This window comes from Chelonoidis abingdonii, chromosome 2, assembly GCF_003597395.2.
Source record: "Chelonoidis abingdonii isolate Lonesome George chromosome 2, CheloAbing_2.0, whole genome shotgun sequence".
Taxonomy (NCBI): Eukaryota; Metazoa; Chordata; order Testudines; family Testudinidae; genus Chelonoidis; species Chelonoidis abingdonii.
The window spans coordinates 301,875,982-301,892,934 of NC_133770.1; the positions used below are offsets into that span (position 1 = coordinate 301,875,982).

Below are 16,953 nucleotides of genomic sequence, written 5' to 3' on the forward strand. Positions count from 1 at the left end.
CCGTGTCTGACGAAGTGGGTATTCACCCGTGAAAGCTCACGCTCCAAAACGTCTGTTAGTCTATAAGGTGCCACAGGATTCTCTGCTGTCTTCCAACAGCGACCAGAACAATTTGAGTGATCCATCCTATCGTGCAGTTCCAGCTTCTGGCAGTCAGAGATTTAGACACACCTAGAACATGGGGCTAATAGCCATTGATGGACATATCTTCCAGGAACTTATCCAGGTCTCTTTTGAATACAGTTGTAGTTTTGGCCTTCACACCATCCCCAGCCAAGCAATTCCACGTGATGACTGAGTTGTGTGAAGAAGTATTTGCTTTGTTTATTTTAAGCCTGCTGCCTGTTAATTTCACTGGGGGCCCCTGGCTCTTTTGTTAGGTGAAGAGGTAAATAAGAGTTTTTCTCCGCACCAGTCATAATTTTATAGACCTCTGCCACCTTCCTCCTTAGTCATCTGTTTTCCAGCTGAACCATCCCAGTCTTTTTAATCTCTCCTCATACGGAAACCGTTCCACAACCCTAATAATTTTTGTTGCCCTTCTCTTCCCTTTTTCAAATTCTAATCTTTTTTGAGATGGGGCAACCAGACCTGCATGCTGTGTCCAAGGTGTGGGCATACCATGGATTTATATAGCAACGTTATGGTATTTTCTGTCATCTTCTCTATCCCTTTCCTAATGGTTCCTATCTTTCTGTTTGCTTATTTTGGCTGCCGCTGCACTTTGAGTGGATGTTTTCAGAGAACTATCCACAGTGACTCCAAGATCTTTTTCCTGACTCTTTGTAGCTAAATTAGATCCCATCATTTTGTACATAGAGTTGGGATTGTGTTATCTAATGTGCATTACTTTGCATTTATCAACATACAATTTCATCTGCTCTGTTGTCACCCAGTGTAATAAGATCCTTGTGGCACTCTGCAGTCTGTTTTGGCCTTAATTGTAGCACCCCCTGCTGGTAGAGCATGGCACTGCACCGCCCCCCTCAATTTCTCCTCACCAGGGTCCTCTGTCTGTCTTGGAGAGTCACGTGGCTCAGTCACTTGGAGTTCCAGCTCCCTTCCAAGGGAACACAAGTCCAGACAAGCAAAGGTTCTTCTGTCCTGCCTGGGTTTTTTTCCACCCACCTCCAGACTCCGCTCCTAGCGCCTTCTGTACTACCTTGAAGTCTCTCTGCTCTGGGGTAGAGTGCTGACTCCCAGGCTGCTTCCTGGAGTCCCCTCCTTCTTCCCACCCTTCCCTCAGGGCCTTCCACAGCCACTCAACTTGCCCCCAGGCTTCCTCCTCCAAACTGAGTTCTCTGAGCCCTGTTATGAGGCCCAGGTGTTTCAGACTGTGTTTCACCTGACCCCGGTTAATCCTGGGAGGCATCTAATTATGGCACAGGTGGGGCTAACCGAACAGGGCTGGCTAGCACCAGGCCTTGTGGCCCTTAAAGGGGCAGGCCACCCTGTTACAGAGGGGCCTTGGGGTTTGGAGAGTGGTCCCCTCCGAGAGCCACTGCACAGGGCATTTCTAGGTCTCACTGTTTTTAGATGTCTGTTGTGGTTTTGTGCTCCCAGAGGGTGACAAATAGAAGTGGCAGTGGCCGTGTCCTGTCTCTGTGGTGATGGAGCCAGCTGCGTCTTGCTGAAACACACTCCTGTGAGAGACCTTGGGCTGAAATGGTGCAGAACAGGTGGAGGATTGCAGGGTACTTCTGTTTTAGTAACATGTGAGCTGTGCACTGCCCAGGATTTTGGTGTCACATCCTCACGTCTGCTCACCAGATACGCACAGGTCATCACGCGGTACATTCAAGGGCTGGCCCTGCTCCCATCGTGCCCTCTTGTAGACTCAGCATGGAAGCTCCTCGGGATGGGGCTGCTGTTGGCTCTGATCCTGCAGACTTAGGCACTTGCTTAACTTCACTTGCAGCAGTTTTCTTAAGCACCTCGCCCAGCATTGGCCCTTAACATCTGGTAAGAGGGTCTCTGGAATGTCTCAGGTTACTGGAGCACTGGCCAAAGACAGGGGCCAGAGAGCAATGTGTTTGTGGGGGGAGGGAGAAGGCATGTTGCCTTGCTCACGCCTTGGAGTGGCCTCATGACCCTCTCCTTGGTCTGTCCCCAGAGCATTGCAGAGTATAACCTCAAAGACATCTCGTACACAGTGAAGAACGCCTCATGCCACGAGCTGACGGTCCTTAGCAGCTCAGACGACCCCATGGTGTTTCACTTTGAAGATGAGCGGGAGGCACAGAAGTGGTGGACGGTTGTCAGCAGCTCCCTGCGGGAGGTGCAGAAAGGTCAGCAATGGCAGGCCGGGTTCTCAGGGGTGGGCTGTGTCCCGGTAGCATTCATGGGTTACAGAGCGAGACACGGGGTATAATGCAGGGGCAATGCCAGGCTTCTTCTGGCCCAGGGCAGCACTGGCACCTTGTCCAGAGCCCCAAGGCCGTAGCCGCTGTATGTAACAAGGAGCAGATTGCAGCTCCCTCTCATATGGCGATAGGGACAGCGGGTAGGCTTGATGCTGCTGTTAAAGTGGCTCAGCTGGGTAGCACCACAGCCTCCACCTCTCACATCCACTGGGTCTGGACAGCGGGTCACGTGTCGTCTGAGGTGCCTGGCGTGTCTCTGGTGGTAAGCAGCAGCCTGGATTTGCTCTGTCAGTGGTGGCAATCCGGCGAATAGCACTGGCTGGGGTCTCCAGGAAAGCAGGGGCCAGTCTCTGGCTGGGCTGTGCACTGGTTGTGAGTGGGACGCAGGCAGGCAGGCAAGCAGTGTCTGTGTCAGAGCTGGGCTGTGGGCGGCTGCTGTGCACTGGTCAGTTATCAAGCTGGGGACAGGAGTCGGGGTTGAGCCGGATCAGGATACCAAGGAGTCAGGGTCAGGCACCAGGTTACAGACAGGAGGCAAGTAGCAGAATTGGGGACGAATGAGGGTCAGGAGCTGGAGTTCAGGGTCCACAGCAAGGCATGGGCTGGAGTGGAAGCAAGCACACAATCTGTGTGTGCTCAGACAGCCCCCTGACTGGCTTCCTGGTTTGTGTAACAGCATTGGCAATCAGGAGGCTACAGTACTTCCTGCAGTGCCTAGCTTCACAGGGTCCCCCCGCTGAAACCTGGCCTGAGGTCCCATGGCGAGGCCCAGAACCTCCATGGTCCCAGGTTCTAGTCTGGCAGGTCCTTACAGGCTGGGCGTCAGCAGGGCTCAGACGTGGAGAGGCAGGCAGCAGAACTGATGCTTTCCCAAGCAACGCCCACTCTGACACTAGGAGTCACCATCGCAGATTATATAGTTCTTTGTGTGGCTGTTCCTCCTCTCTGTGCTGTGATCAGCAAGAGAGACTTAACATTTACAGTGCTGTTATTAGGGTTAAGAATTAACACTCAGCTATGATGAATGGTGCAGTCCATAATCCTTGGGCGGTGGTTTCAGGTTGGCTGTAGGCTCAGCATGTGTTACTGAGGTGGGTGCGCCTGATTCACCTTTCAGAGGTTTTCCTCACAACCGTAAGGGCTAGAGACTTCGATATCTGTGTTTTTGTAATGCTAGTTGAGATTCTGGAGCCCCTGGTGGCAGCCCTCAGGAGTGCTGGCTAACTGAGCCGCCACGAGCCAGCTCCACTTGACCCCTGAGTGGCAGAGTGCCGGCAGGGTGAGGGTGCCTGGTCTCTTCTCTCGGGGCACAGTTAGCCATGGAGAGAACTCACTGCCTTGTCTGTATAGTTTAGTACAGATTTAATGCTGATTCAAGCCAGAGACTGCTGGGGCTGGTATAGCATTGGCTGGTTCCCTGCAGCACTCTGCCAGTGCACAGCCATCCTGGCCTGCAGCGCTCTGCGAGGGCCTTGGCATGAGATTGTGAGACTATTTGTACCAGCAGCTGCCCCAGGTGTCTTCCTCCCGCCCTGGCCTTGCCCTTGCTAGGAGGAAAGATAAGCCTCACCATGAGGAAGCGAACTGGTGGGAGGAGGTCTGGAGAGATAGGAAGGACCTGGGAGTAACTGCACAGATTCCCCCAGGCTAGGGGGAAGGTGCTCGCCCGCAGGACATTAGGAGCAGAAACGCTGTCACTGCCCAAAGGGGTGCCCTGAGGACCCAGGGAAACAGCGTGTGCCTGCGCCCTCGGGTGCTGCGATTGTCAGGGTAACTGTGACCGTGGCGGGCGAAGCATTTCAGACTGTGTGCGCGTGAGCTGACGTTAGCCCTTCAGTCGTTGGACACCTGGGTAGGGTAGATTGCGATTGCACCCCTGCCATTCGCAGCCTCTCCGGGAAGGCTCCATACTGACCCGCCTATTCCTTGCAGAACTAACACCAGAGCTTCCCAGGGGTGGCGCGGGCTTGGCTGCCCTGTCTCCTATGGCTACAGTGTCTCCTGGTTCTCTTTCAGCTGCCAAGAGTCCCAGTGTGCTGGTGTCACAGCCCGCTCCCCTGCCCTCTGCCAGCGGGAATGCACTGCCCGTGCTGCCATCAGACGCGTCTCACTCCTTGGAGCTCTCAAATAAAGGTAGTGAAGAGTGGAGGGTTCCTTGGCCCTTCGCATAGGGCAGGAATTGTCACTGCACAGCAGCTGCGGGTGTGAAAGCCCAGGGCCAGGAGTCCAGCTCCGCCTGCTCGCCATGCTCATGCTGCCAGACTCCTCTCTGAAAGCCGCCGGCTCTGTAGGCCTGGGACACAATGGCCAGAGATCAGTGCCTGGGTGCTCAGCCTGTGCGGGGGCTCAGTTTGGACGTTCAGGTCAGCTGAGTTCAGCTTGACAGAAATGACTAAACTCTTGGTTGTTTCAGCCAGTGCCCTTCTTTGCTCCCACAAAATCCCCTTTTCTCTCCCTCCGCCCTGCACGTGCCCTCTAGCAAGGGCAAGTGCCACAGGCCACGCCGGCTGAGGCATGCAGAGGGGTAGTGCAGTGCAGGCGGGGGCTGCTGCTCCTCCTGGGGGCTGCACGCCCGGCCCTGGGTGGCCAGAGTCAGGGGCTGACCCCGTGGGAGGAGCACTTGCCCAGTCTTCCTGTGGAGCCTGAATGCTGCTCCTGGACTAGCCGCTAGCCTGCACACAAGGCCAGAAGCAGCACTCCAGTGCTCACCACGAGGCAGGGCCACTGACGGTGCCCCATGGGGACACGTTGACACAAACTCCCCCTAGCTCGGTGTCTCTTGCCTTTCCTAGAGGAGTTAGCGCTCCGCCTCGCTAGAGCCATTGAGTTTGGGGATGAAGAGGCGGCCTCGCAGTGGGCCGTGGCGCTGGCTCGGCAGCAGGCCTCCTTGCACATCCTACTGAAGGAATCCAGCTACCCTGCCAACGAGATCAGGTGAGCCCTTCGCACTCGCCGTGGGCAGCCTGCGCCTTCCCTGCATGGAGCCAAATGCCAGTGGCCAATCTCTCTCGCTCTGCAATTGCTCCTTACTCCTGCCCTGAACATCCAGCAGTTCCAAACGTGCCCTGGAGCCCTCTGGGGCAGGGGTGGTCTGGCACAATGGGGACCCAATCCTGACTGGGGCCTTCAAGTGCCACCAGACTAGAAACAGTCAGCAAGCGTCTCTCCTCTCCTAATGCTCTGCAGAGCAAAGAGTTTTACTTTGAACTAGCTTCTCCTGTGCTGGGGCATGTGGGGAGCTCACCGTCAGCACACCTTGGCCCCTCCCCCTTGCTACTCTGTCACTTGCGTCTTTCCTGGAAAGCCCTTGTGCTGGAGCACGGGCGTGAGCACTGTGCGTTGGGGCAGAGGTGGTGTCTGGGTGTAACGTGCTGGGCAAGGCAGCGCTGGGATTTCTCTACCCCCTGGAGCCTGCTTGTCCCTGGCCTTCAGGGTGTGTCTAGAAGCTAGTGCAGCACTAACATAGACCCTGCTGACGGGTACCGGGCCTCTTCTCTCAGGATGAAGGTTGGAGTGGAAGATGCGATGTGCTCCGCCAACATCACCATCAGAGTCCATGCTCGCATGACCATTGGGACGCTGAGGCAGCAGGTATGACACAGTGCTACGACACCTCCTCTCCTGTGACTGCCTGGAGGAACTGGGCCACAGGATGCCAAGTCCCACTGGCCCACGGAGCCCATCGCCTGCCTTTTAGCAAGGCCACCCAGAAATGCTTCCGCTGTAAATTCTTAGCCGTGCTGCATGGCTGCTGGCTCCATGTCTGGAGAGAGAGCTGGGGGTCCAGTCTGCTCCTTTCCTCTAGCAGGGCTGGTGATGGTTCACTGGGGTATGAGGAACGCTGGTGAACACTAGTTTGAACCTAGCTTGGCACAAAGCCACAAGGTGGAGCTGAAAGCTTCTGGGAGGCGTGCCGTGTGGGGATGCCATGGTGGTGGAATGTCCGTTGCCTTCTCCCACCCTGCAGGTTTTCCAGGATTACGGGTTCCACCCCAGCGTGCAGCGGTGGATCATCGGCCAGTGCCTGTGTGTGGATGATCGGACGATAGGCTCATATGGCATTCGGAAGGACGGAGACACGGCCTTCCTGTATCTGCTGTCAGCCAAGAAGGCCAACCTATCCGAGCAGCGCTGCGAGGAGGACCAAGCACTGGTCATGCTGCCCCTGGCCCCCTCGCTCCCAGACAGCTCTGGCACTGATGAGAAACGCAAATACAGCACCTTGCCAAACATGGCTCTAAAGAAAGGTCTGACATGCTTCTTACTGCTCACAGATGGGAACCCTAGGCGGGGTTGGGGCCAGATTCTCCGCTGGAGTGACCAGGCTCAGCGTCCCCCAAGACAAGGGAGCCAGCCACCTGGATGGACCCTAGCTGAGGATTGGGCCAGGGGTTTGTTACTGCTGAAATGCTTCCAGTCCCAGGCGTGGGGCCAGAGAGACAGGCACAGCTGCAGGGTCTTAATGTGTGGATGAGACAGTGGTGTAGGGAGGAGGATTTAGGATTATTAGGAACTGGGGAACCTTTTGGGAAAGGAGCCCATGTAGGAAGGATAGGCTACCCCTAACTCACAACAGAACCAGATTCTGGTGTGTACAGTGCAGAAGGTAGATGGGCTGGGGGAAAGCCGATGGGTGCAGTGCAGCATGTGGTTCAGACAGAGACTGCCCTTAGGGGAGGATCTCTTAATGGAGATTTTCTATATCCTTGTAAGGAGGAGAGGATGGAAGTTGATAAAGCACAGGTAGAAGGTAGTGAGGAACAGTCAGATGTAAGAGTCCCATTTAAATCTAACACATGAAGGCAAGGAACTGAATATTGGCAGAATGTACAAATGCTTGTAGACAGATGCTGGAAGTGTAACTATTAAGATGGGTGAACTAGAGTGCCTGGCATTAAATGGTGATGTCGATATATAATAGGTATTGCGGACACTTGGTGGAATGAGAATAATCAATGGGACATGATAATACCAGGGTACAAATATACAGGAATGACACAGTCGGTCACGCTGGTGGGGATGTGGCATTATATGTGAACGAAAGCATAGAGTCAAATAAAGTACAAATCTTAAATGACTCAAACTGCACCATAGAATCTCTATGGATAGAAAGTCCAGGCTTGACCAATGAGCATGTACCAGTTGGAATATACTATTGAGCACCTGACCAGGATGGTGACACTGATTGTGAAATGCTCAGGGAAAGGCAGAAAACGCAATAATAATGGGGGATTTCCACTAGCCCCATGTTGACTGGGAACATGTCGCTTTAAGAAGAGATACGGAGATAAAATTTGTAGACACATTAAATGACTGCTTTTTGGAGCAGCTATTCCTGGAACCCACAACGGGAGAGGCAATTCTTGATTTATTCCTAAGTGAAACACAGGATCTGGTCCAAGAGGTGAATATATCTGAACTACTTGGTAATAGCAACCATAATGTAATTAAATTTAATATCCTTGTAGGGGGAAAAATGCCAAAAAAGAGAAAAAGAAAACACCCCTGTAGCATTTAATTTCAAAAAGGGGAACTACACAAAAATGAGGAAGCTAGTTAAATATAAATGAAAAGGAGAAGTTGCAGGGGTGAAAGGTCTGCAAACTGCATGAAGACTATTTAAAAACACTGTAATAGAGACTCTCACTAAATTTATACCTCACATAAAAAAAAATTGTAAGTGGATCAAAAAAATGCTACCCTGGCTTAACAGCAGAATGAAAGAGTCAGTTAGAGACAAAAAGGCATCCTTTGTAAATGGGAAGTCAAATCCTAGTGAGGAAAATAGAAAGGAGCCGAACCTCTGGCAAGTCAAGTGTAAAAGCCTGGGGCAGAGCCTACCATGGAGTGGTACAACTAGTCCCGAAGCCCTCTTCCCCGTCTCACTGATAGCTTTCCCTCTGCCAGGTGAGTGATGGGGGCTGGGGAGAGGCTGGCCCCTTTGTGCTGGGAGGAAGGGGTGTTGTTCAGCTCCCCTGTAGAGTGAGCTGCTCCTGCGTGGGGTGAGTGTTCTGCCCCCCAGTGGGGGTGGGGGGCAATCGGAGCGCAGGGCATTGCATACTGTGCTGGTCCCAGCATCTCACTGTGCAGTCGTGGTGCAAATGAGAGACCTCTTGCCCCGTGCAGTGATCTGTGGTGGCACAGCTCCCTGCACAGCCAGGCCTTGGTGACCGTCCGTGTTATAGATTATTAGGGTTGGAAGGGACCTCAAGAGATCATCTAGTCCAACTCCCTGCTCAAAGCAGGACCAATCCCCAGCTTTTTTACCCCAGTTCCCCAAATGGCTCCCTCAAGGATTGAGCTCACAATCCTGGGTTTAGCAGGCCAATGCTCAAACCACTGAGCTATCCCTCCTCCCCTCCTGCACTAACTCAGCTAGGCGAATTTCAGATCTGGTGTTTTTGTAACGTGTCTGTTTGCTGGTGTCTGCCCCTCTAGCGTGGGTCGCTGACAACAGCGAGAAGATGAATATTGGAGAAATCAGCCGCCAGCTGAACATGCTGCAGCTCACCAACCCCTTGCCCAGCCAGTCCAAAGCACCCCCAGCCGCCACTGCTCCACCATCCCCCGTGCAGGTATGCACCCGTCTGATCCCTACCCCCACCTCATCCTCCCCCATGCAGGTACGCGCCCGTCTGATCCCTATCTCAGCCTGCCGTCCCCTGTGCAGGTATGCGCCTGTCTGATCCCTACCCCCACCTCATCCTCCCCCGTGCAGATATGCACCTGTCTGATTCCTATCCCAACCTGCCCTCACCTGTGCAGGTATGCGCCCGTCTGATCCCTATCCCAACCTGCCCTCACCTATGCAGGTATGCGCCCATCTGATCCCTACCCCCACCTCATCCTCCCCCATGCAGGTATGCGCCCGTCTGATCCCTACTCCCACCTCATCCTCCCCCGTGCAGATATGCACCCGTCTGATCCCTATCCCAACCTGCCCTCACCTGTGCAGGTATGTGCCCATCTGACACCTTCCCCCACTCATCCTCCCCCGTGCAGGTACGCACCCGTCTGACCCCCACCCCGCCCTCACCTGTGCGATATGCACCCATCTGACCCCCATGTCCACCCCACCCCCTCTTCCCCATCTCTGCTCTCACGTGGGCAAGTTTCTAGCCTGTCTGGCTGCGCCACCCTCCCCTTCAAGAGCCCAGGGACTCAGGCCTGAACAGAGCAGGTGTGAAGAGCAGTGGATGAGGACAGTGCTCGTGCAGTGGAGTAACAGATCCACCTTTTGCAGACACTGTCTGTGCCTGGAGCTGCCTTGGGGCCATCTCGGTCAGAGGCCTGGTCCCCTGAGAGAAAGTGCGCACACAACTCTGGGTGGGGGTGCTGACCCCCTTCTTTCAGAGGTGGATTTTCTCTGCTTCTTTGTCTGTTGCATGTCCTTCAGCTTGGCAGTCCACCTTCCCTGGGAGCCTGCAGGGGAGACCGTTAACCCGTGTGCTCCCACAGGCACTGGGAATGTGGTTCCCAGGCAGTTGATGGAGAAGGTGGAAGCCTCTCCTGCTCACTCAGTGCTGTGTGGGTGAAGGGCTTGTCTTGTTCTCTGCAGACAGGCTGGTCATGTGCAAAATGTACCTTCATCAACAAGCCCACGCGGCCAGGCTGCGAGATGTGCAGCACGGACCGGCCAGCGGAATACATGGTGCCGGGCAGCTACCAACCGGATGAGACAGAGCTCTGGAGGATGCAGCAGGAGGAAAAAGGGATCTTGCAGTACCAGCAGGTAACTCTGCAGGCAGCTCTGCCCTGGGGGGCAGCCATGGTCCCCTGACTGCTCTGTCGGGGACGGCGCCAGAGAGGATGAATCTATAGTAGCTGCCTACCAGCCGCCACTTGGTGGTGTTTCATGGGTGCATGGATGCCCTGGCAAGGACAACTACTCAGCAGGGGCCCTGCCAAGTGGTGTCACGGAGAGCTGCCCTCCTCTCTAATAGCGAAAGGCAGATCCTGTGGCCCTCGGCCCCTCCAGCCAGGCTGTTACAGGTGAGGGCAGCCACTGACCATGCTACAGTGGGACCCTGTCGGCGTTTCCCTCACCTGCGCCTCTACAGCAGAGCAGCAGTGACTTCGTTAGGGCCCTGTTCACAGGGGCGGTGGGTGTGGGGCACTGCAGCCTGAGCTTGGCATGACACGAACTCCTGGACTGGCAGCTCCTTCCCTTCTCTTTCAGCTCCATGCACCGGCGCCCTGTGGGCGTGCACTTGTTTGTCACATGCAACGAGTGGTGAGGAATGCAAAGAGCTGCGATCGGGCTGGCTTGGCTAGCAAGGCCTTGGCTGGGCTAGTTTGTTGGAGCTGTATTTCCCATAGGGGTGACAGCGCCTGCAGATGCCCCAGTGTAGACAAGGCTCCAACAGGCTGGGCCTTGGCTCAGCTGTGGCTTCAGCCAGGGGCGCTGCCCCTGTTGGGAACTGTGTCTCCACCTGCTACCCCAGTCAAGGCCCAGAGTGCCGCAGGGCTCCGGCGAGTCAGGCTCGGCGACTGACAAAACTCTTCTCTGCTTTCTTTTTTCTCTCGTGCTGGAATCTCACTAGGAAAAGGGAAGGAGAGAAGATGGCTCGGCCACACACTACACCCAGAGCCCAGACTCCCTGGATGACTTCATCCACCTCTCCTCGGAATTCTGCTAGCCACGTCTCATGCCTGCCCACCCTGGACTGCCCCGCCCCAGCCCCTCTCATGCGGGCCTGAGCTCTCCCCTGCGCTGCCTGGGGCATCTGTTTGTGCCAGGTCACCATACTTGGTCAGACTGTAGAGTCAGTATGGTAACTGCGTTCCCACACGGAGAGCAGCGGGCAGGCCGCGGCGTTACACTGTGCTACCGGTGACTGTGGGGCTGCCAAGCCATGGACAGAGCCACTGCCAACTGGTCTTGGGCCTGCCCCAAGAGGGGTGGATCCCAAGCGAGAACATGGCTCTCATTGCACAGCGGGGGCTCTTTCCTGGCGGCTTGGAGGGCTGAGGATCTGGCTGAACTAGGTCTGGCCTGGTGGGAGTGAGGCAGCTTTCTCAGGCAGTTTCACGTCTGTCTGTGTCTTCCCTGCATGGGTTCGGCGATGGTGCTTATCCGCATTGTGGGTCCTATAGCTGAGAAGAGCTGAGAGACGGAGCGAGTGGAGTATGTGCTAGCACAGGGCCAGGCCATGGCAGCGCTGCAGCTTGGAGTGGCTAGTGCTGCCTCCCGTGGCTTGGGGGGTGAGGGCCCTTTGTGGTGCAGTCAGAGCTCTTCCCCAGCCTCCGTGGCTGGTCCCACCTAGGCGGGCTGCACAGACCTCCCTACCCGGCTGGACTGGCGGCTTTCACCCGCAGCACTGCCTCTGCGGCAGGCCTGGCCCTGCCTGTTTGCGCGTGCCCAAGCACAGCTCCTGCACCAACGGTCTGTCTCTCTGGTGCACATACAGGCCACGCGCCTTGGGCAGCTGCCCCACATGGTTTCCTTAGGAGGCCGCTTTCCCTGTCGGCATGATGGCATGTGGCTCCGTGGTCTCTGCCTCGTTCTTTTAGGCGAGAGCAGCGTAGGCAGACCTGACGCCCCTGCAGAGAGGCGCTGGCTGCTGCCGTCAGTCACTGCTGTGCTGTTGCTGTGACCTCCATCAGCGTGGGGAGCCGGGAGGGGAGAGGAAGAGAGGGTGGGTCCCCCCTCGGGTATCTCTCTCTGGGAAGTCCCTGCCTCCCTCCCTGTTAAATATACTGCAGTTGTCAGTGGTGCTGCCAGGCAAATTGGGAGAGCCAGAGAAGAAAGGGGAGCGTCTCCCAGAGAGTCACTCGCATTCCAGGCTTCAGGGTGCTTGTTCCGTTAGGCTTACAGACAGCAAGGGGGATGGGTGCTGCTGGGGATCACCCCCCAGCCAGGCAGCCAGCCCAGGAGAGCCGCAGAGGTTGTTGGCTAGGGGCTAGAAAAGGGCCCATTTCCCCAGGGCATAGGGCCTGACCCTGCCAGGCCAGCTCCAAGCTTCTTGTGCCCTGGGAATTGCACTAAACCACAGGAGCCAAACTGTCCAGCCGAGAGCTGTGCTGAAGCAGCATAGAATAGAGCCAGCTGCAGCCTTCACCTTCCAGCTGAAGATGCAGCCCCTGGCCAGTCCAGGTCCTGCCCGCTGCAGGTGGAGGCTGCTCAGGCTACGATGCAGCGCTGCATGCTGGGACCCATGTATTAAAGTGGGGAGCTGCCAGCCATGGGTGGGTCACCTGCACAAACACTCTCTGTATAGCCATTTGGTGTGCGGCTCCGGGACCGCCCAGGGAAAACATGCAGGATAGAGCCAGCCCCCCAGCTCGGGAGCTCCTGCACCTGCCTTTGGAGTTCTGGAGTCCCACGTGCAGTGGAAGGCCAGGGCCTCGTCTGTGCTTAAGCTAGTAAGGCTCCTGGGGCTGGGGTTTGGTGCAGGGCCGCATGCATACTTAGCTTGGGGAGGGAGGTGAGTGCTTGAGTGACTTCCTGCCTAAGGAAGGAGGGTTTGACAAATGCTAGAGCAGGAGGCGTCCCGCAGAAAGAGCTCTGAGTTAGAGCTGTCTCTTAGAGGAGACTTGGCAACTCTGCATGTGGTTTGGCTCTGGTTATGGGCTAGGAGTGGCAGAGTGTCATGTGAACGGAGACTGGACAGAACTTCTCTCCCAGGAGTGGCAGGACTTGCAGTCAGATGCTGGCCTGGCTTGCAGCATGGGCAGGGTAAGGGAGCCACCTGCTGAATAGGCCAGAGATAAGCCAGGTCTGGAGGGGCACAGCCCGCCCTCCAGGCATTTGTCCGCTTTCGTGGTTTTACTGTGGAGGAAGGTGAAGGGTGTGGTCACTCTGCTGCAGGTACGGAAGCAGCAGTGCAAAGCTGTCAGTGTAGATGACTCCCAGGCCAAAGTCACGAGTCTCTTGTGATGGGCCCAGTGCTGATGTCCAGCCAGACCTTGTCTGCGTGTCTCTGTGAAACAAAGAGCCCCCGGCCCAACAGCACTTTACTCTGGTAAGAGATGATGCGAGCCCCTCTCGTTACCTGCATGTACTGATACTGTGAGGGCGGGTGGGCCAGAGTCACTTGTTCTGTGTTGCACTTTGTGTTTGAAATGTCAGCGCAAAGCCAGTCACCGGCTGTAGGACGGAAGTGGCCAAAGCATCTGCGAAACACATCCTGGTCCCCTGCCTGGAGAGCGTGGCTCTGACACCAGTGAGCTCAGGGGCGCCATGTGGTACCTGGCTGAGTCTCGCTGGCATCAAATCCTTGGTGGGGAGGGCTGGCCTGCAAAAACTACAGCTCCCAGCATGCAGTGCTTCAGTGCCCTGGCAGCTGGGAATATGATGGAGGTGCATGACCCAGCTGAGAATATGATGGAGGAGCATGATGGAAACCAGTAGTCTCTGTGGCTGCCCATGTGATGCTGGGCCACGCTTTGGGCTAGCAGAGCATGAGCTCCTCCTCTCTTGTAACCTCCTGTGGTGCAGTCTGTGCCCCAGTTCCTTGTATGGAGTGTGATGGACAGTGATTGCTCAGCTGCAGGTACTGGAAGAGTTCACATCTTGGTCTATTAAAGATTTTTCTCAAAAGCATGTCTGTCCCAGTGTGTTATCGGGCAGCTGGCAGGGACTTGGGCCTGGTCTGTACAGAGACATGCAGCATTGGACTAAAGGGGTGTTTCCAAAGGGGTGCTGGCCCTGGCGAGATGCTCTTGTGCCTTGAGGGGCTGGTTTGGGTTAGTTTAATCTGTTTTTTACTGGATTTACGCTAACTCAAAAGGGGCCAATCATAGCAGCACAGAACAGCCAGATAGGATCAGAGCCCGGGGTCCGGTCTTTCACAGCATTACCTGGGTTTTCTCAGAACTCAAAGCAGGGGTAACGTAACTGTTTCTCTCCAGGCGGTGTCAGGGATAAATCAGTGGGAACCCAGCGCTTCCGTCTGATAAACGATTGATAAAACCCAGCGAGCTCTTACTAGAACTACAAGTTATTAGATATTAAGCGCACACACACACTAGGTTTAAGACACCCCAGATATAGTTACCCATCATCTGAGATGGTTTCAAGTGATCACCAGCCAGGTTTCTAGGGGCCCTCTTTCCGTCCAGCTGATGGAGAGTTTAGATGTCAGCTCTTTGAAGAAAAGCTCCTTGGACTGCTCCAAGATATTTATTTGTACCTAATCTTTTATAGCTATCTCTAACAAAACACTTAACCTATAGTGAGTCCTAGTGGGTCAGTATATGACAACTGCTACTGGGTCACCAATTCTAATTTCAACAAACTGCTCATCTCCAAACATTTCTAATATTTCTATCCATAACAACAATATGTTAGAGGCACCTTAAACCATGGGCTCTTCACTCCGTCTCTTCCATAACTCTCTCTCCCACCCTCCCATTTTGATTAACAAACTGCAAGTACGCAGCTGTCTGAACTTATCTCACAAAGGACTAAGATTATTCCCAGCTCTGTGATGTTTGGTTTTCAGCTGGCAGTGCTGCACATACAAAACAGTTGACTGCAGTACTGTCAAATTCTGGGGTACACGCAGGAATGTCAGATTCCAAGTGGCAACACTAGGTTCTGCAGAGGAAGTTGCAAGAACCTGGCAAGAGGAGATGTGGGATAATCTGCCCCCAGCCCCATCTCCTACTCTCTGTTAATTAGAGATTGGCTTCAGCCTGGAAAGCAGCAGGTTTTATCTCTCTCCTAAAGCTCCTCTCTTAGCACTTGCTGCTCTAACTCTGGATGTTCGTGTTAACCCTAGAAATGTCCAGTCCATTTTGGAAGCTTGTTAATAAATCGACAGCCAGCGCAAAAGATGAGTCGCATGTGTGCTGGGAAGAAAATAGCAAAACCTAGAACTCGTTGATGGATACTTAACTTGGGTGTATAAAAGGGAATCTCGAGTAGGGGGGGAGAGGTTATTTTACCGCTGCGGTATCTGGTAGTGGGATGGAAGAGGGATCTGGAGAGGCCAGAACAGGCCTGGGAGCAGGTCGGAACCCCCAGGACCCTTTCTCCCAGCCTAGAGCAGGCTGCCCACCCCACCCCCCACCAAGTCTCCATAGTTCTCTTGTTCCCCTTTCTTATCTGTCTGGCTCCCTATTCGCAGGGAGCTTCCACCCCTGCAGGAACAAACACTTGGTGATGGGCTCCTTGATCTAGCAAGGAAAGGTCGAACACGAGTCAATGGCAGGAGGTTGAATCTAGACCAATTCAGACTGGAAATAAATCCTAAATCTTTAGCAGTGAGGGTCACTAACTGGGCCTATGGAGAACATGTGCTTGACCAGTTTAATTCACTTGTAGTTCAGTTGCCTTTTCTCAAACGCACGGCTGGAATTACCCAGGCAAACCCACAGTTCCCCTCAGTGCATGAACCAACATGTCGCCATGGTGTCGTGAGTGATTATGGACAGTGATGCTGGTGGCATCCATCTCTAACATCCACTGAGGTGGTCATTGAAGGACAGTGGTCTACCTTGAGGAGTGTGCCATCCCTGATTTGCAATTGGAGTACCTCCTGCTCGAGGGGGCTGCCCCCCAAGATAGAAGAGCATCACCCACCCTAAGCAGTCTGGTTTCTTTTCAAGGTGCCAGCCACTGACCTTTCACACCCCTGCTTTAGTAGAAACCCCTCTGCTGCACGAAGGCAAGTGGTGATGACTTTGTCCGTCGGAGGTTTCGCTGGCCATTTGGGGCATTTTATAGGAGTTGGGAGCTCATCCCCAACCCCATCCTGGCCCCAACAGCCCTTTTAGGAGGCCAGCAGGTGGTCAAGCTCGTGTTCTCCACTGGCCCATAGCATGTTTGTGCCATGAGAGCAGGCTGCCTCCTGCTACTACAGCATGAGCTCTCATGGTGAGGGATGTGATGGACAGGGTGGAAGGAAATGTGCTGATTTGGGGTGGCGATGACCGAAGATGAGCACATGGTGTTGTGCTGCTGGTGGGAAGCAGATCAGTCCCTGTAAGTTGGTCAGCAGCAGGTTAATGACCCTCAGCTTGGCAGCCTGTCTTCATAGTGTAACTTGTCGGGTGTTCTGCCCTGCTACTGACTGATGATGAAGAGTCTGAGAAATTCTGTGGCAACACTGAGAAGGCGTTAACAGCTGATCACCATAGAGATGTGTTAATTGGACAAGATGACCGGAATCCATGCATTGGTCCTGAGCATTCCCCAGAATGCTGCTGCTGTGTCGGGAAGCTTGCACATGGCCAGACAAACAGCAGAGGAGTCGGCTCAGTGCAATTAGCAAATACCTTGTTCAAGCACAAACTGTCCAGGCAATGGATGTGGACAGTGCTGGATTTGGGGACTCCGAACCAGTCTGACTTCATTGTAATTTTGAACAGGGGGTGTGATGGGGAGTTGATCCTTCTAGAAAGCGGACATAGGATCTGATCGTAACATAGTAATAGCCAACATAAAGATCAAACAGCAAAGAAAGAATGACCTGCAGGTATCTTCAGGCTCTGTTATAATGTCAGCAAACTGAAAGTCCATGGAACAAGTGGAATTCAAGAAGACAACTGAACAAAAGTTGCAAAGCTTCTGCACAGGTAGTGTAAATCAGATAGAGTACAAGCTCTGCTGCACTACAGAGACAGTGGATGAATTCCTGGGGAA

The 16,953-nt window shown here is 54.4% G+C and overlaps 1 protein-coding gene across 1 annotated transcript in view; it reads left to right on the plus strand.

Annotated features, from left to right (window-relative positions):
- Positions 1 to 2,071: 2,071 nt before the first annotated feature.
- Positions 2,072 to 16,953, plus strand: part of SHARPIN (SHANK associated RH domain interactor) — a 29,084-nt gene continuing 14,202 nt past the window's right edge. The window contains exons 1-7 of the mRNA XM_032782324.2: positions 2,072 to 2,288; positions 4,380 to 4,496; positions 5,156 to 5,297; positions 5,864 to 5,954; positions 6,331 to 6,610; positions 8,802 to 8,938; positions 9,922 to 10,095. Of these exons, the coding sequence (XP_032638215.2) occupies positions 2,087 to 2,288; positions 4,380 to 4,496; positions 5,156 to 5,297; positions 5,864 to 5,954; positions 6,331 to 6,610; positions 8,802 to 8,938; positions 9,922 to 10,095 (1,143 nt within the window). The 5' untranslated portion in view covers positions 2,072 to 2,086. The remainder of the gene's footprint in view (positions 2,289 to 4,379; positions 4,497 to 5,155; positions 5,298 to 5,863; positions 5,955 to 6,330; positions 6,611 to 8,801; positions 8,939 to 9,921; positions 10,096 to 16,953) is intronic.